This window comes from Drosophila obscura, unplaced genomic scaffold (assembly GCF_018151105.1).
Source record: "Drosophila obscura isolate BZ-5 IFL unplaced genomic scaffold, ASM1815110v1 contig_150, whole genome shotgun sequence".
Lineage (NCBI taxonomy): Eukaryota > Metazoa > Arthropoda > Insecta > Diptera > Drosophilidae > Drosophila > Drosophila obscura.
This window is the reverse complement of record NW_024542736.1, coordinates 10,337,607-10,355,040: the sequence shown is the minus strand read 5'-3', so window position 1 is coordinate 10,355,040 and position 17,434 is coordinate 10,337,607. Positions and strand designations below refer to the sequence as shown.

General features: G+C 46.8%; 1 protein-coding gene across 1 annotated transcript; it reads right to left on the bottom strand.

Moving 5' to 3' along the window:
- Positions 1-15,533: 15,533 nt before the first annotated feature.
- On the bottom strand, positions 15,534-16,895 carry LOC111080781 (kunitz-type serine protease inhibitor Hg1). The gene is made up of 2 exons (XM_022376593.2): positions 16,477-16,895; positions 15,534-15,890 (listed from the first exon to the last, which is right to left on the bottom strand). The coding sequence occupies exons 1-2, from the start codon at positions 16,604-16,606 to the stop codon at positions 15,703-15,705; spliced, it is 318 nt and encodes a 105-aa protein (XP_022232285.2). The 5' UTR covers positions 16,607-16,895; the 3' UTR covers positions 15,534-15,702.
- Positions 16,896-17,434: the final 539 nt, after the last annotated feature.

Sequence of the window (17,434 nt, the reverse complement as noted above, 5' to 3'; positions counted from 1 at the left end):
TGCGTTTTCCGTTCGCGTTGAATGGGATTTTCCGTGCTGCTGACACTCTTTTGTGCGTCTGCCGTAAGCCGCTTCTATGCGGCATTTCTACTCCAGTCCCCAGCAAATTTAACCCTTCAGTTCATTAAACGTACTTTCCAATGCCCCACGGCAGGCAGGCACACAAATCACTCTGGCCGCAGATACAAAGGCTGTGACTGTGGCTGGGGGGCTGACGAAGGAGTGGATTGCGGATTGGTTTGGTTTGGTTTGGGTTTGGGTGTGGGTGTGGCCATAGAAATTCGACATATAACCAAACAAAAGCCTAATCGTGCAGCTGCCTCTGACTCTGCCTCTGCCTCTTCCGCTCACCTTGGCCACGCCTCACAATGGCTCCAGGAACTGGTGCTGCCGCCTTTTGGTTGTAATCCATCAAGCGGCTTCGGGTTTTGATTCGGCAGCGGGGAGGGGCGTGGGTGGCCACTGTCACAACAAATACAGCAGCAAAAGCAGCAAGATAAAGGAGCCGAAGGATTGGGTTAGGAATTTCGGCACTGGCAATGTGAATTCTGCCACAAAGAGCCCCACAAAACGCAGGCAGCAGCAAATTGTTTTCCATTCTCTGGCGCCGGCAGAAGGCAACTCTGCTTGTTGTTGCGTATCCTTGTTCCGGCGCTGGTGCTTGCTGCTTCGTGCTTGCTGCTTGTCCTTGTTTCCGTTTGTTGTTTTAGGTATTTAAGCATTTAGCCAGTCGACTGAGCCCCTTTCACAGAAGCAGTCCATCAGTCATTTCAGTTGTCATTTCACCATCTACGGGGAGTAGTTTTTTCCTGCCTACTTCTTTCCACATAAAATGAATTGAATTGAATTGAATGTGGCAACGTACGTACGAGTATGACAAATTAAGCCCCAAAGCTCAGTGCTGGCGAATATAGTTTCAGTTGCTGCTGCTGCTGCTGACAGCTTTTGGGGCAGCCATTTGCTTAATTGATATGCTTTCAATATTGGGGCTAGTGCCGCACAATTTTGTGGGTTTTCTTTGACATGCCTGAGCCCCTCATCTGATGAGATGCATTCGGTTTCCTTTGGCTGTTTCAGCTGCTGCTGTTGTATGTTGCTGCTGTTGCTGTTGCTGCTGTTGCTGTTGCTGCTGCTGTTGCTGCTGCTGTTGTCTGCTGCTGCTGTTGCTGCTGCTGCTGTTGCTGCTGCTGTTGCTGCTGTTGCTGCTGCTGTTGCTGCTGTTGCAGTCTTTCTCAATGCCTCACGCACATGACTTGACCGCAAACTTTGTTATTTTCCTATGACTGTCAGGGTAGCCGCTGCCACTGCTGCCACTGTCACTGTCTGTGGCCGTTGGTACAGCTGAAGCAGCAGCAGCTGGGGCAAAAGTTTTCCTCCACTTTTCGGAACTTGCAACTTTTCTCATTTGTGCGTGTGCATTGGTAAGTAAGTTCCTATCCCCTAATCTCTCTCTCACTCTCACTCTCTCTCTGCTGCAGCTTGCAGTGTTCGCCCTGTGAAAGGATGTCCAACTGTGCCTCTTGCCACTGCCTCTGCCTTTGCCTCTGCTTCTAATAGGACAAGCACGAAACTAATCCGCAACATGACGACAAGAAAATTGAATTCTAGCAACTGTCAAATTGAATCTGCCTTGACCCTGTTCTCCTCTCTGCCACTGCCCCTGTCTCTGCCTCTGCCTCTCTCTCTCCTTTGCTATGTCTGAGTGTCGGCAATCGTGGAATCAAAGCATCAATTTTTTTTTTTTTTGGGGGTAAATGGGAACCCTCTGCTTTCGCTTTTTTGTTTTCGGGGCAGTGCACGTGACAGGGCCAAAAGCGTCGAGGCGTCAAAAACTAAACGGACAAGCCGGCTGGAACTCATCGTAAAACGTCATAGCATCCCCCCCAGCATCCCCCCAGCAGCCATCTCATAAGCTGTGTTTTTTTTTTCTTTACTTTTGCTGACTTTTTGGCATTGTAAATTTCATTTATTGACTCTCCCTGACACCAACGACGGGCGGGCGGGCAGTCTCTCTCGTGATAATGACAGACTTCATCGATTACGCGATTATCGCAATGTCACTTTAGAATTTTTCGCCAAATTTTTCCTCATTTCAGGCGGCAAAAGCTTTTAGCTTCCGCCCTCACTCGCCCAACCACGCCCCACCCCCCACTCAACCATCATTTGGCGGATGAAATTGCTGCGCTTCAAGTGTAATATCACTTAAGCTCTTAAGCAGTCAACAGAGAACACAAAAAAAGAACCCAAACCCAGGCGAACGAACGCTTCAATTGCCGCTCTTTTAGCCGTTTGCCCCGTGGCCCCTTGAACCGCCTCCTTCGTCACTCCTTTGCACTGGCAGAACGCCGTACCCGCCCACATACACGAGTACTCATACTCGTACTCCTCTCCCAACTGTCTCATCCAGATCGAGTACGAAAATAAAACGTCTCTAATGTGTTGAACTGTTTAGCGCTAAAAGGATTTTGCAGTTTGAAATGCAGCCAGCGGCAGTGGCGGCGGCGGCAGGGCGACAATAATTGAACAATGGCACCACAAAACATTTTGTTTGCCATTAAATTTGCATTGACATAGAACGCGAAATGAACCAGAATGGAAAAGCACTTGAGCACAGACAGGTGAATACAATTTTATTTCAACGGTTCTTACGGTAATTGCAATGAGGCAATCAACAGCAACAGCGCAACAACATCGAATTAGTCATCTGCTCAGAGTCAGTCTAGAAAGCGAGAGCGGGCGAGAGAGGGAAGTGTGTTTTTTCCCGGAAATGTGTGCCAACAGCCAACAGGGGGAGGAGGAGTGTAGAGCTGTAGCGGAAATTTATGCTGCAAATGCAGGCAAACAATAAAATAACGAGTTGTCTGTGCAAGCAAATTGCATCACAAGGTGGGGGCACAGGGCAAGGTGCAGAGGGCCTCGTTTGTTGCACGTGCCAAAGTCGAGGAGCCAAATGTCTTACGCTTCCATAGCTCGCCTAACAAACGTGGCAGCGACAACACTTCAACACAGACCCAGAGCCAGAGTCAGACCCAGAGCCAGACCCATAGCCAGAACCAGAGCCCAGACCCATAGCCAGACCCTGCAACGAGTTCCAGTGCCAGTTCCAGACAACAAGGCTAACAAGGCACAAATGGCACCCAAGTGGCAGCAGCAGCAACAACTTTGAGGCATGCTAAATTTGGTGCATGTTTGCATATTTGTGCTCCTGTTTGTCAGAACAAAGAAAAGGTTTGGGTGCGGGTGCCAGCTAGCAAATAATGCAAATATATAAAATGTTGTTTGACATTTCAAAGGTGCCAGCAGAGGCCAGCCAAGCAGTCAAAGCGGAATAAATGCACCAATGCACTGCACTGAAGGGATCCCCAAAACATGTGAGCTCTAAGATATTCGCTGCTAAAAAAATTCAAAGAAATAAAATTAGTTTACAGATCCGGACACAGGTCTTGATCAATTCCAGCAATTCAATTACCGCTCTCTCTGTCCACAGTTGTTTGCCGCTGTCGCTGTGTTTTTCAAAACCCATTTCCATGGCCACTGACAGAGCCAGCAAAGTTTTACATACTCCCATGCCACACTCCCCCCGGAAATGTCCAACCCTGTCGAAGCTCATTAGGCAAATCCTCGGTCCCGGGAGTGGCGGCGGGAGGACTGGGCCTGTACATGTTTAATTTAAAGCTCAAATCGAAATGCTGCGTGACTTAATTAAATTGCAATGTTATCGAAGGGGAAACCATCATTTTGCCGGCCGCTCAGGCAATGCCGGGGGGCAATAACAATTTAGATAAACAATGGATGCGGCATGTGGCGCGTGATATGCAAACGTGCGTAATTAACCTTTTGAAATAGATATCCAGGTGTTGCCTGCCACACCCACTAACACAGTATATGTGTACGCATGTATGTATGTATGTATGTATGTATGTATATCCCCTGGCTAATCACGAAATGCAGCTGATGATGAGTCCGGGGCCCAAATGTTGCACGTTCGCACACTCAAATGGCCGCCGCTGATGGCTAATGGCTAATCTGGGCGCTACGCTACGCCCATCCACAATGGACTCCGATGAGGCAAATAATCAGCAAATGGAACGGGGCATAATTATCAGTTAAATGCAACTATCGCAGCCGAATGCCCGCTTTGCCCTTTGCCGCCACAAGACTGCGGTTTCTTGGCCGTCATTGTCCTCATTGTCGGGCCATGAAAGAGACTTGCAAATGGCATTTCCAATGACATCTGAGCTCTGCCTCTGCCCCACACACACATGTTATGCAGTGGGGATAAAGGATAACGCGCTGGGAGTGTGACTAATGCTGACTTGATGATGATTAAGTTGTTGTCCCCAGACCCATGGCGTGCGTGTTGATTGAGGGCAGATGTGGGCGTGCCTGCGTCATGGCACATGGCACAACTATTGAGGAAAGAGAGACTGGCAATTGGAGTCTCAAGACGCCCCAGCCTTAGTCCTCAGTCACAGTCGCCCCCACGAACGTGATTCAATTAGATGGCAAAAATACTCGTACTCGTACTCGTTCTCGAGGCACACAAAATAAAATGCAATATACTTAAATACTTTGTGCCAATAATCAGTCAGTCGGGGGACTGTGGCCCGTCGGGTACGTACAGTCACGGCACCTTTTAATTATGTTGATAATTAGTTGGCGACGTGACGGCTTTGAAGCCGGAGCCGGAGCCGCTGGGCGCTTCCAAAAAACTCTCCAATTCACAGAGAAGAACCCGCTCTGCCTCTGTGCCCCTCTGGGACGACATCCAAGCTGGCAGTAAAGCAGAAAAATTGTCAAGATACGAAACAAGGTTGCATTTTGGACATTCGTTACTGGGATAAGCCCTCCCCCCCACTCCACACAACCTGAACTGCCAATCATGCAGCACTGGGAGGGCGACTCCTGTTCGGGCTCGTGTAGACACTGGAGATAACAAGATGTCCCTCCAGCAGCCAGGCAGGACCACAGCTGAGCGCCGCTCCTCCCAGAATGGAGTGACAAACACAAACTGTGGGATAAATTTAGCTGGGCGACGTTCTCATTCCTATCTGACAGCAGCAATTTCAGTTTTGGATTCGTGTTGGCAATGGGATTGAATCACAGGACCTACTGTTCATGTTCATGTTCCTGTTGCTCGCATGCCCCTCTTCCCACTGGCTCCTGTTGCTGCCACCGCATTGATTGTCGCATGTGTCAATGCGTCTTTGAATGCTCAATTAAATTTCGGACTGTTTCAGTTTAGCCCTTGGCCCTTGGCCCAGTGCCCAGCCGACATATTGGATTGTAATTGGGATTTTTGCATTCGCCTTTCGCCACTCGCGCTGCTCAGAGTTTCCAGCGCTACCTCGTTGGCTCATGAATTATTCACTCCGCGCTTCACTTGCTGCTCCTATAACGTTTGCCGTTGCAATTTGATTGTCGGCCAGCACGGACAGTAAATTGATAAGTCAAGAAGGATCAGGGGCAGGGGCAGAGGCAGAGGCACTGCATTCAAGCGAAATTATTGGCAACTCATTTCTATAAGTCATGTTTACAAAACACTTACAACGCGCCATGACGAATGAAGTTAATGAAGGTTTATTGGGCACACGGCATGCGGATTGAGTGTGTGATGGAGTGCCGCGTGCCTAATGAGTTTTCTCAGTTGAGCGGAAACGGAAATACAGCGCCAATACTTGTGATGTCTGGCTGGGTGTGGGTGTGTGCAAAGAATGGTGTGGAGTGGATTGGATTGGAATGGAAGGGTTTTCCACGTGCCAATTGGCAGCGTTTTCAATTGTTAATGAAACTCTTTGAGGGCTCTACCCATTTTCTTTTTGTTTCCTTTTTTGTTGCAGCCATTAGGCGTCCTCTTTTATCTTTCACTCCCATTTGCTGCTCTCCAACGCTCCCCAACTTAATCATTTGACTTTTGTCTAAAGTTTTGCCTTTTTGTTCAGCTTCCCTTTGGGTGTGTGTGTGTTTTTTGCTGCTATTTGTATTACATTTGTGATCTTAACAACAAATTTACATGCAAATAACTTTTTCAACTTTGCCACTTCACACACACAAACACACGCACACGCACACGCGTGTCATCTCAATTGCCACTTATCAGCTCATCGATGAGGTTCGCCAAAGTTTTGTATTTTTTTTTTTTTTGTGTACTTTTTCCTTGCCCTGAAGGCAAAACTTTTTGCAGTTGTTATTCCAGCTCTGTATTTGTGTTTGCTGTGCGTATATTATTCGAATTTTATTGTAATCGTTAGGGAGCCGTGAAACAAATCGCACGAATCGACTGGCTGTCTCCGGCTGGCATTAATCTGTGATTTTAATGCGCCCACATTAATTCCAGCCTAAGCCGAGTCCTTTAATAGCCGTAAAGTGTTGACGACCCCCCCGGCCACCCCCACAAATGTGTCCTCCCAGGGCCATGACGACATCGGTAGTGGAGCGGGCAGGCTGGGGGGCTGGAGGTGCTTATAATCATAAATTACGACCGAGACCACATGCGGTCGCCCTTTTGGAGTCGTAAACGATATTGTGGGACGGAGGGGAGGCACGAACGGGACGAATGGGGGATCCTTTGATGCACTGCACGGGCTTAACGTGAATTATTTGCATTGCGGTCGGCTGACCACCATCAGCCCCAGCCTCAGCAGCAGCAGCAGCAGCAGTATGCAGCACCAGCAATAGCAGCTTTTCCAGGTGCGGAGTAAGCCATGCATTGACCTTTGGCCCGCAGGCACCGGCACCTGCACCTGTACCTGCAGCTGCAGCTGCATCTGCCACAGCTGCCACACCCTTCTGCATACAGTTTATAATTGAATTGCTCGGCCGGTCAAATGTACGCACAGCTGCATCTGGCGGTGGGTAATTAAAATGCATTTTGCTGCAGGATTTAATTGTGCATTTTGTCCAGGCCCCCCACGACCCCTATTAGGCAAACGGAGGCAAGCCTGACCTGACCTGACCGCTCCTGCCGCACCTTGTGCCATTTAAAATGCATGACATGCTTCAAAATTGCCATTCAAGAGGGGCGAGAGAGAGAGAGTCCACGGATTGAGGTTGACTAAACAGCAGGGAGGGCCAGTGACAGTGGGGCCCACACTCTAAGTGAAGCGCTGTGTGGCACAGACGATCCCTGCGGCGATGCAGCTGCAATGACTGGCTGGCTGGCTGCCTGCTACGAGTATATCTTGATTAAGCGGCAAAGTTAAATTTTCATTTTCGCCTGGCTTTAACTCGAGCTTAAGCAATCAATTTCCGGTGCTCCCCGCATGACGCCATACAGCTGAAGCCATTCCTTAATTTATTAATAAACACACAAGTGTGTGGTTCGTTTTGTTGTTTCTAAAGTATATTTATTCCCTTCCTATATCTGTTGCCATACTTGATCCTATAATATTTTCTATAGTTCTCCCTGCAGTTGTTTCTGCAGAGATGTTCCTACAGTTGTTCCCTTCATTGTTTCTCTTGTGGTTCCTGTAAAGATAGCTTCGTTTGTTTCTTTTATTTATTCCCGTAGCTGTTGCACTGTGCTTAATTTTCCTTCTGCTTTATTCCGACCCTTGGATTTTGCATTTTGTAATTTTTGATAGACTGCATTCGATATATTTTCCACTAAAGCAAAATCCGAATGGCACCCTGCCCTGCCCCCGGTTGGCTTGAAATTGAATTCGCCAAATGTTGCTGCTGCTGCTCTGCCCCTCTCTGTTTGCCAACCAATTTCGCTTGGTCTCGTTTTTTTTTTGCCAAGTAAATATGCGTTTAAGCAAATATTTTAGCTTGTTGAGAGCTTGGCTTTTTGTTGTTTCACTCTCTCCCTCTTTTTGCTGCTTGTTGTTGTGCTGTTGTCTGTTATGTTTCGTTTTCAGCTCTGTGTTGTTTTTTTTATTTTGTAATTTCGTTGGTGGCATAATATTTGCTTTTAATTCCGGTTACTTTCAATCGGCCATTATAAGAACGATAACAAAATGGCGGGGGACAATTGAGGCCGGATCACCTCCGGTCACGTACTACGGAAGTACACATACAAGAATGATGCTAACAAAGCGATCGAAATGAGTCATTGATGCCAACTGGTGACTAATATTGGACTGAGGAAACCTTCTTTGGATTCCTTGAATCGGACTGTGGGAAGTTGCAACAACTTACAATGAAAAAAAATAATTCAGAAATTCTCTCATTTAAAATAAAGTATTAACCAAACCAAAAAAATGCTCCCTTTAAGAAAAATATTTAATTGTAAATAATTGAAAATATTGCGAGCAGAAATCTGCGGACTCGGCCTGGACTGGCCGCATTAATGTGTTGTGACAATTTGACAATGGAATTCTCATTTAAATGCTAGCCCCTGTTTTACCAATATAATTGTTGCTTTAATAATTAATGCGATAACATTACAAAAAGTGCTGCTCACTTACATATGTATGCATATATATGTGCTTGTGTGTGTGTGTGTTTGTCTGTTCGTCAGGCAGAGTGCGTGAAAAGCGGAAGTAGCAAACCGGAAGCCGCAATGACAGGCAACCTCATGAATTAATGCGGCTTGTCCTGTCGTGTTCTGTCCTCTCTGCTCGGTTTGGCTCTGTTCTCTGCTGTTGTGTTGTGATGTGTGGAATGGTGTGCGCTGGTGATACATATATTAATATTCAATTTGCGTATTGTTGAAAAGCATCCCCTGTATTCCGCTGTATTGGTTTCCGCCTTCTGTAATCCACTCATGCAATGGATATACTCGCACTACACTCATACCTGCCGCCAAAGTAGCAATCATTACCAATTAATAAATAAAAAATACAACAAACAAAAATCCAATCGGCAGTTTAATTCTTGTTTCCCCGATTAACTGATTGCAAGCAGCGGAAGAGAGTTTTTAAAGGCCAGTCTTGGGTTGTTTAAAAATTAAAGATGATAATCAAGCAGCGCAATGAAGTTCTTGCCACTAACGAGGTGTTTTTTGTTCTGTGGCTGATTTTTTAATATTTCGCTGTTGACATCACTCAGACAGTCTCAGGCTGTCTCTCCGCAGTCTGCCTTCATATTTCACTCGCTGTTGGTTGTTAAATTTTATTAAAATTTGCGCCCATTTGCCATAATTTGTATTATTCAATTCCACCCACATGCCGACTGACAGCAAGGACCAAGGACCCTGGAGTGTTGCTCGTGGGCCTTGGGCCGCATATGAGTTTGACAAGCAAATAAGATATGGTGGCAAAGGCAAAGGCAGAGGCAGGCAGAAAATGGGAGTGGGAGTGGCTGTGTCAGTGGGAGCAAAAATAAATGAACACAAAGGAGAGAGTTCTGGCTGAATGGTGTGGCCCATCCACATGTGGAGGAACTCCCTGTAGCACCATTTGTTGCAATCAAATGAAATGCCAGGCAGCAATCGAATTGACAGGCCACCCAGACCCCAAAAATCCAACCATATCACAATTTTCATTTCCCATTTTTTCGGGGCACCCGTTACCACCTACTGCTCGCAGGCGACGAGTGCAGCTTTTATGTATGTATGAAAAAGCATTTTTAATTTGCACCGGTCGTTGGTGACTTTGGTTTGTTAAGCGGGTAATCCGTTTACAGGTAAATGCATTTATTTGCACTTTGGTTACATTTATTTTTTATCGAGTGTTGTTGCCTAAATGAATAACAACAAGCAATCGATTCAGTCGGGACGAGTTCTGCTTTATTGCTCACACATCGCTCATACGCACCGCTGACATTTGATTTGCTTTGCATGATAAATAAGCAGCCAACACGCCGGACGACGCAGGATACAGCGGCAAAATAGGCCAATCATTCAACAGCGAGACTGCCATCATTTATTAATGCTAATGCATTTCGCATTAATCCCCCAAAAAGCCAGCTTAATGGCCAAATGCAATCCAAGGAATGAAAATAAATTGCTGAAAATTAGTTAAAACGCATTTGATGCTTTCTAAGTTTTGCTTTTCTCTGCGTGCCGCGCTCCAAATATGTACAGCCACGTGCCAGCAGTGGGCAGGGGCAGGAGGGGGGAACGGGTACTGCCAACATTAATAGTTATACAACAGCTGACATATTGATAAATGAGCGCTGAAGCAGCAGCAGAAGCAGCCGTGGAAACTATTTCACTGGCAAATGGCTTAAGGCGAAGTTTTCGGTGGGTGGAAGCGTGAAGAACGGCGAAAAATGACTTCAGCGTAAGAATTTTCCGAGCTCCAGCATACACGCATTCCCCACACACACACACAGCACACACACACACACCCCAGCAGGGGTGCAAAACAAATGCTTGAACATATTTCTGCAGCTGTGATTCGTTTTGCAGGGAGAGCAGAGCGGGGAAAAGCACAACCATTCGACTTCGAATGCTTTGCAATGAGTCAATTTTTTAACATTTATTTGACAGAAATTTTCATTTATTTTCGGCTTTTGCCGACTGCCTGCCAGCCCGACTGGATGACTGGAGTAGAAAAATTTAATTAAATTGAAATTAATTTGACAGGATACTGCAGGCGCCACCAGAACTATTAATAATGCCCCATGTGGTAAGGGGTAATGGCAGCAGCAGTAGCAGCAGCAGCAGCAGCAGTGGGAGTGCCAGTGGGAGTGCATGTGAGTGAGCGTTTCGGGACAAGACAAATGTGAGCCAAATAAATTCTCATGTTGCGCTTTTGACTCGCTCGCTTTTCCCCGTCAAAATTGCACAAAGAAAAGCAAAAAGTGCGGAACACAACAGAAACAGAACAGACAAAACAAAATAGCGAAATACCTCCAGCCTCCAGCAGCACCCCCCCGCAAACGCCACCGCCCGCGCACTCGCGACTCTAGGCTCGTGTGAGCCTCAATAAATCATTGCATACAGTTCGAAGCGATGCTGAGGAAAATACGCAATTTTCCAGCCAGCGGCACATAATTAATTAAATTTAACTTTTAAGCACTCAGAACCCCCCTCCCCATACCCACAGCAATATCACTCATACGCACTGTTGTTGCCGCTCTGGCTGATGTCCTTGCCATTGCCTTGGCGGCGCCACCGACACTCGGCATTGACATACGCACAAATAAATAGACGCTATAAATTCAATGCCCATTCCCGTGGTCGAACTCGTACGGATTCACATTCCCATTTCCCTATTTGCTTTCTCATTGAGCAAACGTGCCCGAAATATTTTCCCCTTACAATGCAAAACTTTCGTTTAGGTGTGCGGCGAGTATAATAAATCGCGTGCTCTTTCAGTTTTGGTGCCGCTCGAATGCTGACAGCTCTACAGCTGTAAAGCTGAGACTTCTGAGCTGTGGGCGTGGCATATCATTTAAAGGTTCAGCGCTAAAAGGGAAGCAGCACAGCGCGAAGGAGCGTCGAAAGGAGAGAGAGAGAGAGAGAATGCCACGCAGGAAAACGTGCTTAAGTCAAATAAATAACAAAACATTGGCGGACAGCGAATACAATTTATGGCCGAGGCAGAAAAAGTGAAAAATTTTCAAGCAATTGGATTAGGAAAAGGCGAATGCTTGATAGAGTGGAAACAGAAGTCGGTCTCTTGGTCTCTCTTCGGGATAACTCATTCCCAGACTGGGTCCAGAAATGAGATTAATGATTTTTTAAATGTCTTGCAAAGCATCACAATCGGCCCAGCCGAACCCAGCCCAACCCAAACCGAGTGGATGAACTGGGGAATCCACTCGAAGTGACTGACAACTGGCAGCGACAATGATGGAGCAGACCCCGCAGCAGTCGAGTCGAGTTGAGGTTCAGTGTCGAGTCCCGTGTGCACATCATTGGGCATTAGGTATGCATGCCGTAGTGCCTGGGGCCTCGCACTCGCAAAGATGTTGAGCAATGCGACCAGAGACAATGACAACGAATGACGGGAGCAGCAGCAGCCGGAGCAGGAGCAGGAGCAGAAGGAAAATGGGTAGCCGGGTTCAATAATGAAGTTAAAAATTCCATACATACAAATACAAGCAGACAGGCAGTGGCAAAGGAGAGGAGGTAAAAGAGGAAAATAGTGTCAGAGACAAGGATGCAGTTGTTGTTGTTGCTGCTGTTGCTGCTGCTGCTGCTGCGGCATTTGGCTTTGGTATTTATGAGTACGTTGTCCTTGATATGCCTGCGGAATTACTAAATGTCCCACACTTGACACTAACTCCACACGCACACAAAGACGGGCATCATGCACAGAGAATCCCTCACAGATACGCACCGACACATACGCCTCATCAGCCATTCACTCACTCATTCACTCTCTTGCTCTGGCTCTAGCTCTGGCTCTGACTAGGCCTGATCTGGATCCTTATACGGAGCTGTTGCTTAACACTGTCAGCAATATGTTTGTTTGCCACGCCACGCCCCGAAAGTTGCACACGTACATACACCTTCTTCTTTTTTTCCCCTACTATATACTTATATACATATATATATATAAATATTTATCTTTTACGTGCAGCAATGTGCCCAAGGCGAAATTTAAATAGAAATAGCATATTGATGTTATTTGGAGTAGGTTCATATTTAATTTAATATGCGAGACGCTCTCTACTTTCATCTCCCTCTTCTCTCTCTATATTTAGTTTGTGTGTGTTTGTCTGTGTATTATAAATATTTTAATTTATTTTGTCGAGAGCTGCTCGCAAGGATGGATGTGAACTGGCACTGCTCTCTTTAATCCAGCATAGACGACTGCAGTCGGTGCTGAGCTCTGCCAAGACGAGTGACAATCCCAATGCATTTTGGGGGCATGGCCACAGCCACCCCCTTAAGAAAGCTGCAGTTACGCTGCCGCCTGCTTGTTTGCCCTTGTCACACACACAGACACACACTTCGATAGCGTGTGTATGCTGCCGGAGAGCAGAAACTTCACGATTCCGGCTAGATAAATAAAAGTGCGCCTTGGGGGAACGGCACACAGCAGTAGGAGGGGGGGTGCAGAGTGCTGGGTGCAGGGTGCATGTTGCTGGGTTTAGGGATGGATAGAGGACCACGCCCTTAACCAGAATCAGAAACTCAAGTGGCAACAAGTGTAAGTGGGCTGATCGGCCAAGTGCAGATAACCAGTCAAGTGGTCTCAGAGACCTACCAGGTGCCAGGACACCCGTGTATGCGTGTGCGTGTGTGTTTGTGGCACCTGAAGGAACTCGTCTCCAGATTGCGCATGAAATCAAGCAGAATGAGAAACCAATTTGTGTGGAAAATACAAAGGCAACAACAACAACAGCAATGAAATTAAATTGGCCAAAGGGTTTAAGTTTTTTTGCTTTGGCTTCACTCCACTCCACTCGCCTCCCCTCCCCTCCACTCCTTTTGCCAAATCTCTGAACCACTTCGCGAATTTTTGAAGGTAAAGTCGGTGGAAAACATTGCTGAAAGGAAAACTTTTTAAAAGTCGCTGCTAAAGTCGATGGCAATAAATTTCATTGGTAACTTTTTCGTTTTCATTCGACCAGAGAAGGAATTTTAATTCAATGCGAGCAAAGAGAAACCTCAGAAAAAGGTCCAGAGCCGGAAACATAACCAAGACTTAGCCACCAAAGAAGTACAGTCAAAGTCCGAATTATTTAAACGGAAAACTAGTTAAAGCTCAAACCAGCAGAAAGTCCTTTTTTTCCTGTGCATTGGCTGTGAGTGCGTGTGTGTGCGTGTGCCTGGTTAACCGGGTCGTGGTCGGGGTCCAACATTATGGGATCATTTCCCACTGCTGCTCTCCCTCCTCCTCCTCCTCCTACTCCTTCTGCATAAATGAAGCCCCAAAGCCATTGGCGGAGCCAGACCTGCGAGTGGGGCCTGCATGGCCACTAAACGTGGGCCCAGTGTGCGACGCAGTGGAAATGCACTCGAATAAACACAAAATTTATATGAACACAGAAAAGACAGATTAGGGCGGGGCGATAGGGTAGGGTGGACATGGACATGCCCACTTTGGGTGTGCCCTGCTTTGTGTACTTTTTGTGGGAGCAAACAAAAGCAATTTTTGCGTTTTATAAATTCCTTTGGTTCATGGCTTTGGCCTGCTTCCATTTGTGCCATAGAAAAACCCAACAAACGTGACAGGGAGGGAGCGGGAGAGAGCGAGAGAGACATTTCTGTTTCCCATCAAAGCAAAACATTTAGCATAGCATACTTTTGCGAGCATTGTCAAAGTTCTCGTCCTGGGCAAAAACTTTTTTTGATCGACCCAAAGTACGGCGTGTCAGTTTTATGGAGTTGCAGCTTTGCAGCATCAAATGCCTTCCGGTCTGTGGCCGTAATGGAACCCCCAACATCCCACGCGCCTCACTTTTGGCTCACATAAAACTCAATTGAGTCGTTAAAAATACAAAAATGTGATAAATAATCAAATTACATGCACTTAATGCTGGTCCAGATTCAGGGCCTCCGAAATTTTACGACGTCCACATTTTTGTTGTTGCTGATTTTCATATTTTCCCCCGTATCTACAGCACAAAATCGTTGAGCTAATGCCGCGTGGATTTGCCATTTTTCAATTATAGCCACAAAGTGGCCTGGCCCGATCGGATTCGGCCTTTGTCGTGTTCTATGCCATGCGTTCGTTTTAAATTTCCAATTAGATCGAAAAGCAAACTAATTTCATGCAAATTGCTGGCGCAAAACACACACACAAAAAAAGAACAGAAAATTTACCACTGCGAAAAGTTTTTTCTGTCGCTCGCTCTCGGGCGAAATTTTCCATCAAACACCAAAATGCTGTCAAAATTGTGCGTTGATCAGTTGAGTATTTTCGTTGTACGTTTTTACGTTTTTTTTTTCTTCACATTTTCTTTGTTTTATTTGACGGCACGGCCAAAATTGCCCGCATTGAAACCGAAGTTTTAGCACATGACTCGGATGGGTTTCTGTTTCTGCTCTCGTTTGGGCTTTTCCGGGGCATGCATCGCATTCCTCAGAGCCTCTGAGTGCTGTCATTTAAACAGACCAGACCAGACCAGAGCAGAGCAGAGCAGATTAATGTGCTGCCATCAATGGCATGTCATGTACCATGACACGCCGCTTCGATGCTATTATGCATTTGATTGGCATTTGTTTGTGCAGAGCAATCAGGCCAGCTCCACTCTTCCACTCTTCCGAACTGGCCGGCCCTTCCAGCCTGTCAAAACCGACAGATGCCGGCTAGGGCCTGCCATTAATGCCCACACTGAATCAGTCAACAGGTAAATGCCAAATGTAATTTTCGTTTGGACGGACCATTTTAATTAGCCGTAAGTCGATAGTCCCCAAAAAAAGGGCAAACGCTGACAGCTCTTTGATGTGCCTGACACTAGCCGGCTGGTGGATGGATGCTGCTCCCTGACACTGTCCAGCAGCATCAGGGACCCCTGAGTACGTCAGCGCGGACAGTCACCGACATTAATGGGTGGAATTCAAAGTCTTGGCGACACTGTCAGTGCCGTGTCAGGGGGCCATTTGATATGCCTCTGACAGCTCGAACATTTGCCACATTTTTTTTTTTCTTGGCTCACCTTCCCTTCCTTCACTTTTCTTTTTGTCCCAGCCCTGACAGTGACCAGAGTGCCGATCCAACGCTGACAGCTTACAACATTTGACTGGCTATTTTTGGGGCGGCATTTAGTCGGCATTTAGTTTGATCAAAGGTAAAACACTTAAGCACATTGGCACAGGGCTGCTCGAATGCGATCCGATCTCTATTTGCTCTGAATGCTTAGCCTAAACATACAAACTTATCATCTAAGGTGATATGGGCACTACAATGTTACTGGTCAATCGTCGCCGCAGCGCACGTCGCAGCTCTCCTGGGTGCAGAAGCGATTCCTGTTGCCGTTGCAGCCTTTGTAGGTGAAGGATCGGCAGATGCCTTTGTCGTAGTACCACCGGGTGACAGCCTTGGTTTGGTCCTTGCTGTTGCAGAAGTTGCCCTCGTTGCGGCCCACATAGCAGTTGACATTGTCTGAAACGCAGAAATTCCGTTGTTAATTGATTCCGGGAAATGGACTCTGTGCCCAGTCCCATTCCCCCCCGATGCGCTCCAGCGGCGCTCGTTTGGCGCCATTTGCTGCAATTAAGTGCCTTTGTTTGTTTGTTTTTATGGGACACAAGGCAAACGACGGAATATTTCATAATACACTGGCCACTGACTGCACTGTCATAAGCGCGAAAATAAAACATCTTCGCGGCCAGAATTGACTGACGTGCAGCGAATTTGCGGACAGAACTTGGCAAGACCCAGCAGACTGCAACTACTCATTAAGGTGCACACAGTAGAAATTATTTAAATATACTCGCACGAGTATTTATGGCATTGCCATGGGCAATCAAGTTCTGTCGATAATCAAGTAATAGTCATTACGACATCAGCCCTTACTTTGTAGTCTTTTTATGCATTGTTCTACATTTCACTCCACTGATCTTTCGCCTTTCCCCGCTGCCCTAAGAGAGTCACTCTGAGTCATTCAAGCTATTTCGCTATTGCTTTGTCCAGTGAGCTAATTAAGCAGTTTTACGAGACAGTTTTGTTGCTTGCCCCCAGTACTTACTCAGCTCCTTGCATGTTGCATCAGCGCCAGCGCTCGATGCTCCAATTTGCGTGGTCTGTGTCAATAGAATGATGGACAGGAGGCCGACGATTGTCGCCCAGAGGAACGTCAAATTGATTTTCAATTTCATGTTTTTCACGCGGCGAACAACAGAGGCGGAATGAAGCGCGCAACAGCTGTGGGCTTTGCTATAGAGGTGTTCTCGTGTGTGGATCGACAGAAACTGGCAGAGGCCAGGCCAGAGGCTGCTCCAATATTTTCGCTTCTGGTATTTTTAAGTAATTTGCGCTACTTTCGAGTCAAAAACCAGCTGCCGGCTAACGAAGCAAAGCGAACCAAAGCAAGTCGATACGATACGATACGATACGATACGATCCGATACGATCCGAACCGAGCCAGACTGAGCAGAGAACTCACTGTGGCGGCTGTGGGACATTTTCAGTTTATATACGAAATGCCGGAAATTGTTCGTACAGTTCGCTCTCGTACAACCCCATCCCATTCGTCAGATACTTGGGCAGGTTCTGCCTCGGCTGCTGCTGCTGCTTCGAAAATTCGAAAATTATTTCGAGCATTGAGCGCTTGACAGTTGTCTGGTATGCTCAATCCGCACGCAACTCCAACAATACAGCAATCCAACCATCTATTCGTCGTGGCCATTCATCCAACCCGTGTCCATCAGCGCTTAAGTAGGAGAAGATATTTTCGGTCAACAAAATACTTGTGGGTCCCACCGTCGCGTCGTGTCGCCTCGCCTCGCGCGGCATTGCGTCGCGTGGTCCAAATTGCACTTAGTTTTATCTTGGGGCGTTTACTTTGCGCTCTGCTCGTTTGCATAATTTCCAACTTATTGAATATTTTCCACATAATTAATTTTAATTATTTGTGTTTCTTTCGGGCGTTTGAATTAATTTAGATAAGAGGCGGCAGCGGTGGACGGGTTGGAGTTTGGGGTCGA